We start from the raw sequence: 11,373 nt of genomic DNA, 5'->3' as shown, positions 1-11,373 counted from the left end.
GTTTAGTTTAGTTTAGTTTAGTTTAGTTTAGTTTAGTTTAGTTTAGTTTAGTTAGGTAATACAGCTGTAGTTTAGTTGTTTTTTCTTCCTCCTATTATTCTTTATGATTCCTGTATATTAAGTGTAACGTTTAGGCCCCAAGGGTGTACGGAAATTGTCAGTACGCAGTCAACCGTGATGGTGCATCACATGACGAAAGTCACCTGTTTGTGTTTTTGCCCCCCGCCCCTCTCGTCGACTCGAGCTCGATTCGATACGATGCACACGATGTACGACATCACACACACACACACAGCTTAGCAACACAGGGCCAGGAGGGCCACGGGCCATGCCAGTCTCTCGTACTGTTTCTCAAGGAGCGCATCTCCACAATACACATCGCATTATAGACCTTGCACATTGAAACGATAGGTATAGTCCTCTTCTACACTGACTGTGCTGCGCCGCGCTGTGCCGTCTTCTTTATCACTTCCAAGTAAGTACTAGCAAGTAATAATATACGTATGACAGTGGAAAATATAGATTTTACAGTCTGATTGCAAAATGTAAAAATTACTGCCCATTTTTTTATTATTTTTTAAACAATATTCGAACTAGGAATAATTCAAGAGTCACATTTTTTTATGCTTAGTCCAACGTACTTACATCGGCGTGATCATTGACATTGTATTAGTAAATTTAGCTGTGTTGCCAACTGTTACGATGCTCTGTTGCTGTGAATGTTGATTTGTCAGTTTGCACCGTCATGTGCACCAGCTGCTGTGTAAAGTGCTAGAGATTATTAAATTGACAACCAGAACAACTGTACAACATACTGCACTGTCACTGACGGAAGTGAAGAAAAAATCAGTGAAAATAGATCACGATTAAACAAACATGGGAGAGCCTGGATGACTCCTTGCCAAACACAATGTTTCAAATTTGCCTCCTTTTCTAACTTGTTAAAATGGAGTGTTATGGACTTGTAAATATCTGTATCAACTATATTATAGTGTAAATAACATAGACCTAGTCTGCAAGAATCTTGAGCTTATAGAAGGAGGCAGACTTGAAGAAGAAGAAGAAGAAGAAGAAGAAGAAGAAGAAGAAGAATTGTTCTATCTACACAATTTGTAATACCAGGCTAAATTGATTGTTACTTACTTACTTGGGTATACTTGGGTGTAGAGACTGGAAGCTAAGCTTATTTGTCCCTCGTTACAGTTCTGTCCCGTCTCAGGTAGGGCTCATATTTGATTGGGTTGTTTCTCCAGTGTCTTTCTAGGGACGACTTGAATTGGTTTATGGTGGTAGCGTTGATGACCTCCTTGGGAAGTGCATTCCAATTGTTAACATTTCTTATTGAGAAAGCAGACTGCCTCAGACTAGAATGGATACGTTGTTTGACAAGTTTGAGACCATGACCTCTTGTTGTTGAACCGCTGGCCAGTTGGAAGAATTTAGAGGGATCTACTCTGTCGAAGCCTTTCAGAATTTTGAATATCTGTATCAAGTCAGCCCTCTGTCTTCTGTAAGCCAGAGTGGGAAGGTGCAGTTCTCTGAGTCTTTCTGGGTATGTCATTTGTTTCAGTTCAGGAAGAAGCCTTGTTGCCCTTTGTTGGACTTTTTCTAGCATGTCCTCATCCCTCTTCAGTGTTGGGTGCCATACTGAGTTGCAGTATTCCAATGTTGGTCTCACAATTGTTTTGTAGAGTGAGAGAAAGCCCTTCTTCTGTAGAGTTGTGAAAGATCTCTTAATCATTCCCACTTTACTGTTGGCTCTATTGGCAGCATCTGCTGAGTGTTTACTGAAAGACAAATTCTCCTGAAATAGCACCCCCAAATCTCTTTCTTCACTTCCACATGTTATTGAGATGGGATTTGAGTCAGTATCCAGTGTGTAGTCATACCTGTGGTTTTTCCTCCCGTAGTGCATTACTTTGCACTTACTCTCGTTGAATGGCAGTTGCCATTTGTTAGACCAATTTGTTACTGCATGTAAGTCCTTCTGTAATGAGTCTGAGTCGGTTTTGGAGTCCACTATCCTGTAAAGCTTAGTATCATCTGCAAATAGTTTTACACTGGAATCAACTGTAGAAGGCAGGTCGTTAATGAAGATGTTGAACAATGTTGGTCCCAGCACACTTCCCTGTGGTATGCCACTTGTCACAGGAATAGATTTTGATTCATGCCCGTTGATCGTCACTTTTTGGGTTCTGTCTGTAAGGTAGTCACTAATCCAGGCAAGTAAGGTACCATCTATTCCATATGATCTAAGTTTGCACATCAGACGTCGATGTGGCACACTGTCGAATGCTTTTTGGTAATCAAGGTAGATACAGTCTATGGCATGCCCCTGGTCAATTGCATCAGTCCACTCCTCGCAAACCTCCAACAGTTGAGTACAGCAAGATCTTCCAGCCCAAAATCCGTGCTGTTCGTCACTCATTAACTTGTTTTGTTCTAAATGATCCATGACACGATTTCTGACAATTTTCTCCATAGTTTTGCATACAATGGAAGTAAGACTGACAGGTCGGTAGTTGGCTGGGTCACTCTTTTTCCCTTTTTTGAAGATAGGGACTACCGTAGCTTGTTTCCATACAAGTGGACATTTTCCCTCATTGATTAGCTTTGTGAATATCATTTGCAGGGGTTCGGCAATCTCAGCATGTGTTTCCTTTAGGACACGAGAGTGAATACCATCAGGACCTGGAGATTTGTTGATGTCCAGATGCTCCAACAAGTCATCTATTTCCTCAGTTGTAATTTCTATGTCAGTGAGAAGATCATTGCAATTTCTCTCAACAAATGGCATTGCGTGAGTATTCTCCTCAGAGAAGACACTTCCGAAGTAATTATTGAGGGTCTCAGCCTTCTCCTGGTCCTCTTTAGCCCATCTTCCGTCCGGTGCTTGGAGATCTGGTACTGTCGACTTTGGTTTTGTCTGCTTCTTCACATAATTCCAGAAACTTTTGGCATTTTGCTTGATTTCTTCTGCTAGTTTGTTTTCAAAATCTGCTTTTGCTTTCCTGATCACTGAGGTAGTAATGTTTCTTATCCTGACATACTCCTTCCAGTGTAGATTCACGTCAGGATGTTGTTTTCTCTTACTGTCACGATATTTATTCCAAGCCTTCCTTTTCCTTCGAACTGCCTCTAGGGCTTCGTTATTCATCCATTCCGGTCTGTTTCTTTTTCTCTTTCTTTTCAAGGGGACACAATCTTCTATAGCTCTGTGGAGAGTCATCTCAAAAATATCCCATGCCTGTAATCCTGTAGCATTCTCGAAACTGGAATTCCAGTCAATATCCTTCAGTTGTGACCTCATTTTGTCATAGTCGGCGTGATAGTAGCTTCTCGTAATAGGCTCCTCCTCTTCCTGTGTGTTGCTGACATCCATCTCAAAAGTAATAGTCACATGGTCGCTCTTGCCGATGGGTGTGCCAATGATGACGTCATTAATCATATCCTCATCGTTGGTTAAGATCAAATCAAGTAAACTAGGTCTCTGGCCTGTTCTTTGTCTGGTTGTTTCCTTCACATGTTGATGAAGAAACAGGTCATTCACAGTATCAACAAAAGCTTGCTCATTGTTGTCGCTTACTCCAGAAGCGATGTTCGTCTGCCAGTTAATTCCTCTGTAATTAAAGTCTCCAACCACTATCAACTGTGAGTATTTCATCGAACATGCTGTGCTGAGGAGATCATTCAAGTTGATGTTGTTATCACAGCTACTTGAGGGACTTCTGTAGACACATCCAAAGAGAAGGTCAGAGTTATTGATAGACAATTGTATCCATACTGATTCATCAAATTTTCCATTGTCTATGTCTACCAATTTGCCAGGAATCCCCTCTCTTAGATATATCACAACTCCTCTATGTTTGTCTTTGGTCTGAGATGGCAAGAACATCTGATATCCTAGTAATTGTAATTCGGTAGACTGGATATTATAATCATGAGCAAATCTCTTCGGGTAAATCTCAGTCAATGCTATTACATCTGGTTTGGTGAGTGAAATACATGTGTAAAGCTCTTCCTTTTTGTTGGTCAAAACATCACAATTTGTGTAAAAGAACTTGAGTGATGATTCCATTTCAGGCTTTCCATCCAGCTTATCGGTTGTAACATTACCCTTTTCATACACAGTCTCTTTCTGGTTGACATCTTGAGGGCATTGGTCCTTGAACAGTAATGCATTATTCACTGGTACTGAACTCAAATTCCCATGTGCTGTGCTCTGTGCTCCACTGTGTGCATCATCCTTCACTGGTACAGAACTCAATTTACCATGGTGTGCTGTGCTCTGTGCTCCACTTTGTGCATCACTTTCACAATACTGTGCAGTGTTGACGAGTGCCTTAAAAACTCCTTCACCCGGTTGTCTAACGGTCGCTGACTCCCCGGCGAAAAGTCCTCTTAACCACTTTTCCGCCGCGTATTACTAGATTCTCCTCGCCCCTGTCAGTTCTCTCCTTCAGGATGTTCCTCAGTCTTTGGTATTCTTGCCTCTCACTCTTTGTGCGATCTCTGGCAATTCGGAGTGATCCTGGCTTGAGAGACCTGGCTTTCCTAAAAACTTCCTCTGTTGTGGCTCCACTGTCCATGACAACCTTCAGCGGTCTCGCAGACTCGGACTTTTTTCCAAAATGGTACAATGTTCTCACATGATTGACATCTGATTCCACTTTGAGATCCTGATGAAGGATGGAACACACTTGGTCAAGATCCTCTTTTCTTCTGGTTTCGGCATCCTGACTCTGGGATTCAGGAATGCCATACATGATGATATTGTTTTTCCTTCTCTCTCTTTCCACAAAAGCATCCAGTTTACCAGCAACAAGTTTCTCCATGTCTTCAACTAGGTCACCTTGTGGTTCTTTTGTGTGACTAGAAATACCCTTCTTGAGTTCATCAATTTTTTCTTCCACTGTTTGCTGGTTGTCAGAGATCTTTGTTTTACACTCCTTCATTTCTGCTTTCAAGCCTTCTACCTCCGAGCAAAGTCTAGAGTGATTTGCCTGAAGGGAAGTCATCATCTTTAACATGTTTCCAGCCGTTCCATTGCAAGTTCGGCAATACCAGTGCAGTACATCACGGTCTTTATCATTGATGGTATCATATAGTTTCTTGGAAACATTTTGACATGAGCAGTGAAACCAGTATTTACAAAGTTCACATTCAATAGCAGCATCGTCATCCTTCACAATAAGGTCACAACTGCCACAGGTGTAATCTACCGCTGGTTTGGATGAGCTGGATAAATTTTCCTGGTTTACATCTATATGTGTAGAGGCAGTTGTAGAGGCAGATGTACTCCCCTTTCTAGTTACTGGTTTACTAACACTGGTCTTCCTATTAGACATTATCTTGTGTCATAGCTTGGACTACTCATGAAACAATGTCAGTGAAGCTCCCGAGTCCTAGCTCGAACGGAAATGGCGGCTGGAAAAAAATAATCGAAATTCGACTTACAGTTGAGCAGTTGAATGATGAAACGATGACTGGTGTACCGCTGAACCATAAAGAAGGGTTTGAATGTGTCTGCAGGGCAGTGTTGACTTCCCTTCAGAAGGTTGTGGGCCCTTGGGTATCACTGCATAAATCCTTCCATGCTTCTTTTTATGTTTCTTTTTTAGAATCTACACCGTATTTATGGTTAACACTATCATGTAAAATATTGAAGCAAGAGAAAGAGTGCAGTACTAGGTAGAGGAGGTCTAGCTAGTGTTGTACATTAGTGTAACTGTTGAGTCAGGATGAACACTCATTATTCTCTAAAGTCATCTGCTCGAGTAATGGCTGAAAACAGCTACCATATGATTCTATCGTAATACCATGGCATTGTAGTGTATTACTTTGTTTTGTTGTACCATCCTAGTGTCGTTCCAGGGAGCTGCAGGGGATTATCACTTCAAGGTTCAACAAGGTTCTCTCTCTCTTCTTCCTTTTGATAAAGGGTTCGTGTGTGCCGTGATCTGACCGACCCAACCGGCGAGACTCCACTCCATTGCCAAGAGTGGCATTTCTTGACAGTGAGAGCTGTAGCCTAGCCTGCTTGCCTTTCTTTGCAACATCTCGGGCCAGATGGGTGGTACATGCAACGCCCCGCGATGTTGCTTCATCACCACTGGAGTGATTGGTGCTATTTTGGCAGTGGCAGGAGTTGCCTTCATCCATTACTTTCCGATCATCTTTCATAGCATTGTGAAAGAGGTACAGTATTTTTTTTTTTTTTATTCATTATTAAACTAGGAGGACTCTGTATATTACTATATATTCATAACCCATCACAGCAATGCTCAATACTCTGATGAAGTTACTGAACATCAGTGTCCTAACTTTGATACATTCAAATACAGATTTATTCCTAAGAGCCTTTCCACTGGCAGTGTGGTAATGGGTCACATGTCAGAAAGATGTATGCATAAAGAGTTTTGCAGGGGATATTATACAAAATGTAGGAGTGTCAACAATGATTAATAAACAAGAGTACTATTGTACAATGTAGTTTTCTTCCAGCTTGAAAAAGATACTCTTGAAAGGGAGACAACTGGTGGTGACCTGTGTGTGGCTGCATTTACAATCGTATGATCTATTAAATTGGATTGGGTTATTCGTGATTATGCAGAAACCCAGCAGATCAATGTGAAGAATTCAAATGACACTGAGATAGTATGGCTAGGCCCCGTTTTGTCAAAATATAAAATCGATTTTAAATTTCCTTACCACACAGACTGCCATAGAGTTATAATTGATTATATAGTTGATTTCTATCATAAGTCTATGGCAGCCAGTGTGGTACGGGAATTTACAATCAATTATAAATATCTTTCGATGAATTGGGGCCCTAACTCGTGTGTGAAGGATTCTATTACAATGATACTACAGTAAACCTCGGATAAGTCGACGTCGAGTGAGTCGAAAATCACTTAACTCGAAGCAAAATAAAAAGTCCCGATTTTTCCCTATGTATTTTCTCTAAGAAATATTTGGATAAGCCGAAGTACGAGAGTCGAATTTCGGCTGTGTCGAAGTAAAACATTCAGTCCCTTTTGTACAAAATACACGTAGTTTACATCACTTGAGCCGAAGAAGATTTGTCTGGCATTCTCATTACATTTAGAGGAGAACAAAAAATCGGCATGTCGCAGAGCCCCGTCCCTGGCCTGCTGCAGGTAAGCATGCACACTCACCGTACCGCTCTGCACGCATGTCGAATACATACACATGTAAATATGTATACACACAGAACATCGATCCATACTTTATCCATACACACAGCACATCCATACTTTATCCATGTCAAGCCAGAACTCCTTGGTCAACCAATCGCTGCTTTAATATTTTAGTGACAGGCCAAGTGGGCGGAGCTTGTTTGTGCGTGCCCGGCTGGCTGTATAGTTTTGTTCAATGGAGGTGGGATGGGCCTGGGAGAGTGTTTGTCTCAGGGTAGGTTGACAGTGATGGCTACCTATGTTGCACCACAGACATAGCACATGCACATTGCCGGGCGCAGACATTCTCAGAACTACGTTGAACTACTAGTATTGATACAAATTCCATGTTCAATTTTGAACAAAATAAGAACATTATCTTCAAGAACAGACAAATTTGAATGCAAACACACACACGCACACACACACACACACACACACACACATGCATGCAAATGTACTATAATACATGTACATAACTGTCTGTGAGTCGAAAAAAAATCGACTCTCGCGAGAGTCGAATTTCACTTAAGTCGACGCATTTTTGTCAGTCCCGAGAGCTTCGACTCATGCGAGGTTTACTGTATTTAGCAATAATGATTGATATGGTGTATATCATGCACCCATGGGTGAAGGGATGATATATCAACTACAACAAAAAACATGGATTTCATTTGATCAAGTTGAAATACAAGTTTGTGCTACTTAAATGTTAACGTTTGGTTGTAAAATATGTAGATGTATGTCTTTGTACTTTTTTTTTGCATGTGCCTCATCGTTTTTGTGATCAAGCAGCATTGATGACTCAGATCAAGTTGTATTGATCATTCAGTAAGATCTACAGGTATTATATACTGTAGCATAAATCTATGATATACTGTATCCTTCTTGCATTCATGCATTGAGCAGCATCAATAAGTTGTATGAACTTTGCTTTATTTATTGTTTTGTTAAATTATTTCATTGTGGATATGATATTAAAGGGTGTGTACAGTTCTGGTCGAGGTGAGGATTTAGCTTTTAATGTGTTGCGAGATATTCAGAAACCACTCTATGAGATGTCAAAGAGCATGCAATTCTAGGGGGTACCAAAAGTTTATTTGATGAATATCGGTTTTGAAATGGCTAAGATATCCAAAAACAAGGTGAAACAAAGAGACCCTAATAAAAGGCGTGGCTTGTCGCCTTTTATTATTATCACTTTTTTGGATATCTCAGCCATGTGAAAACCAATTCTCATCAAATAAATGTTGAATCCTTCTAAAAATTACATGCTTTTTCATATTTCATAAGAGATTTATCATTATCTCACTTTGGAATGTTTAAAACATGAATCCTCACCTCAACCAGTACTGTACAGTCCCTTTAAGATCATTGGTCAAAATTTTGATATAGGAATACTTTAGTAATTTTCTAGTATTGCCCCCCCCCCCCCAAAAAAAAAATAATAATAATAATAATAATGATAAATAATAATTATAATAATAATAATAACCAGATGTGTTTTTTTTTTCCTTTCAGAATGCTACTTGAAATTTATTAATGACAAAACGTTTGAACATGAGTTTGAATTTGAAATACAAATCCTAACAGAAAGAGATACTCTCTGTATTTATGGCTTGCTTCTAATTTGTCATATTTATGCACAAACTGGGAGAGAAGGAACAGCAAATCACTCACTGCTGTACACTTCAAAGATACTGGACGTAAAACAAAAAAGGTGGTATAAAAATATTGGTTGTCAGTTATCATGCTTAATAGTTTTCTTATATAAAATATTTTGTATTCAGCATTGTATGCAATTGCACATGCATCATCATCTCAGCACAATCACTCAAACCCTGTAAAGTCTGTCTCTTACAAGCACACACAAAGGACAGATATACATGTATCATTCAACGAAAGCTTTAGGATTCCCCTTCAGTGTCAAGTAGTTGTAGTTTGAAGAAAGGTGCAGAGAATCTTCACTTGTGTACATTTATGAGTTTGAATAAAAATACATAATGTTTGTGCATCAGGCCATGAATGTTTCTGCTGCCGTAGGGACACCACATTTATTTGCCATTCTTCACAGCACTTTATCTGTGGATTTCAGTGCATGTTGATTCAAACTCATCCCTAATTTGAACCCTTCACTGATAAGAGTGTCAATGATCACAATATGTTTGCTAAAGAAGTGCACAGAATGCACTGTACTTCGAGATAAGATCATAATGATAACATGTTCCCGTGACCAAAACCTTGTACTCATGTACACATACCAGTAGTTGACTCGCTATATATGGATGTCCACAGAAAAAAAAAATGTGTGTATGGTCCACATATGAACAATATTGTTTCCAATACTGTATGCAAAGTAATATCAGCAGCACATGGTCCCATGCGCTAAAACTTTGTCATTAGTTTCATCCAAGAGCTGAGAGTCAAAAGGGCTTTGACTTTATTGCTACCACAGAGCAAGCTGATGTTTCTTTTTGATGCAATTTTGCCTTTTTTTTCAAACAGTAGTTGATAGGATTATAGGCATGCAGAACATTCTATATGAAAGGATTAAAGTGGCACTGAAGCAGATTACAACTTGTAAACTCCCCAAAACAATAGTTATTACCTTCAGGATAGAACATTCTATGTTCTTAACAATAGAAGTTATCATACGTTCATTGTGTTGTATATTTTGGGTTTCTCCATGAATTCTAAGAACAAACACCTTTATCTTGACATAAAAGATTGGCTACGCTTGCAGTAGAGATTATGTTCAAGCACTCCAGAAACTTGCATTTTCCTTTCTTTTGTTTTTTTATGTGGCTTCTGAAATAGATTGTAATATCAAATGCCCATATATTGCACATTGCAAATTATTGGTCATCTGGGTTTGTTGTGTAAACTTTGCATGAAATACAAACATTTCTTTATTGATCAAATTCTCTCTCATTGACTGGTAATTGATGTATCCTATAATGTGTGTGTACAATGTATGCTTTGTTGTTGAGTGATCTTGACTAAAGTTGTACAAAGAGTTTTGGCATTTGAACAGAAGAAACATAAGAAATAGGAAGTTAAGTTTTGGGCTGCATTATTGAAGGTAATGGGTGTTTTACCATCATGACAAATATTGTGTATGAATACAATTTCTCTCTGTAGATAGATGGAGACATTTTCAGGTTATGTACAGGCTTAGAACTTAATGCTTTTCTAGCTTGTAATATTTTGATACATGCACATTTTATATCGTAATCTGTTTTCATTATAATGTTTTGCTGATATGCCCTATTACAGCAAACTGTCCTAGCCAACAACAGCACTGGTTTCCAGGAGTGGGCCAACCCACCAGCCCCAATCTTCTTTGAAATCTATGTGTGGAATCTGGAGAATCCTAAGGAGGTTGCAGCTGGTGCCAAACCAAACATCACTCAGAAGGGACCGTACACATACAGGTAAGACATTCTCATTGGAGGTAATACTGAATGATGATTAGTAATTCAAATTTATTGATACATCTCTCACCCAAGGCTGCACTCTAGCACTGGTCCGACAGGTCCAGGACCAGTAGAAATCACTGTCAGACCAGTAACCTTTTTTCAGACAAATGGACCAGTAAAAAATGGGAAAACTGGAAACCTACTGGTCCGACCTGTCTGTTGGACCAATGGAAAAAAAGGGTTATTGTGCAGCCCTGTTTAACCCATACCTCTCCACTCTGAACGATAACTTACATTTAGTTCACCCGTTCCTTTGCAGAATGTCTCAATGCACAGAATTTTACTCACATGCATTATAGATCTTTGCTATGTTAGGCAAACTTTGAGCAAGCAGTCAGGTAGATGGTCAGTAATGTACATGAATATATCATGCCTGCACTTGTCAATCTGAGACAGAAACAGAAAGATGGGACAGTGTAAATTATCTGAGGCTTTCAAGTTCTTAAAAAAAAAAGGTATAAAAGAATAAAAAAGTAATGAAGGAACAAATGTTATGAAATAATGAACATTAAATTTGTTAATTAATTAATTAATCAATGGCTATTGATTGAAATTTGGTTACATCCAATTTGCCAGACATGAACATTATTTTGTTTGTTTGTTTGATTGTTTGTTTGTATGTTTGTTTTTATGGTTTCTATGGTTTCTATTAAAGTAAAGGATGTGGGTGGTTCAAATATTTAAAGGATAATTGA

The 11,373-nt window shown here is 39.1% G+C and overlaps 1 protein-coding gene across 1 annotated transcript in view; it reads left to right on the top strand.

Annotated features, from left to right (window-relative positions):
• Positions 1-350: 350 nt before the first annotated feature.
• LOC139745082 (lysosome membrane protein 2-like) overlaps positions 351-11,373 on the top strand; it is a 32,700-nt gene continuing 21,677 nt past the window's right edge. The window contains exons 1-3 of the mRNA XM_071655502.1: positions 351-475; positions 5,942-6,198; positions 10,476-10,633. Coding sequence (XP_071511603.1) covers positions 6,070-6,198; positions 10,476-10,633 — 287 coding nt within the window. The 5' untranslated portion in view covers positions 351-475; positions 5,942-6,069. The remainder of the gene's footprint in view (positions 476-5,941; positions 6,199-10,475; positions 10,634-11,373) is intronic.

This window comes from Diadema antillarum, unplaced genomic scaffold (genome assembly GCF_040938485.1).
Source record: "Diadema antillarum isolate AM-2024a unplaced genomic scaffold, OU_Dant_1.0 seq00001234_RagTag, whole genome shotgun sequence".
In the NCBI taxonomy this organism is placed as follows: domain Eukaryota; kingdom Metazoa; phylum Echinodermata; class Echinoidea; order Diadematoida; family Diadematidae; genus Diadema; species Diadema antillarum.
Note: the sequence above shows the minus strand (reverse complement) of the source record. Positions and strands in the feature narration are given on the sequence as shown.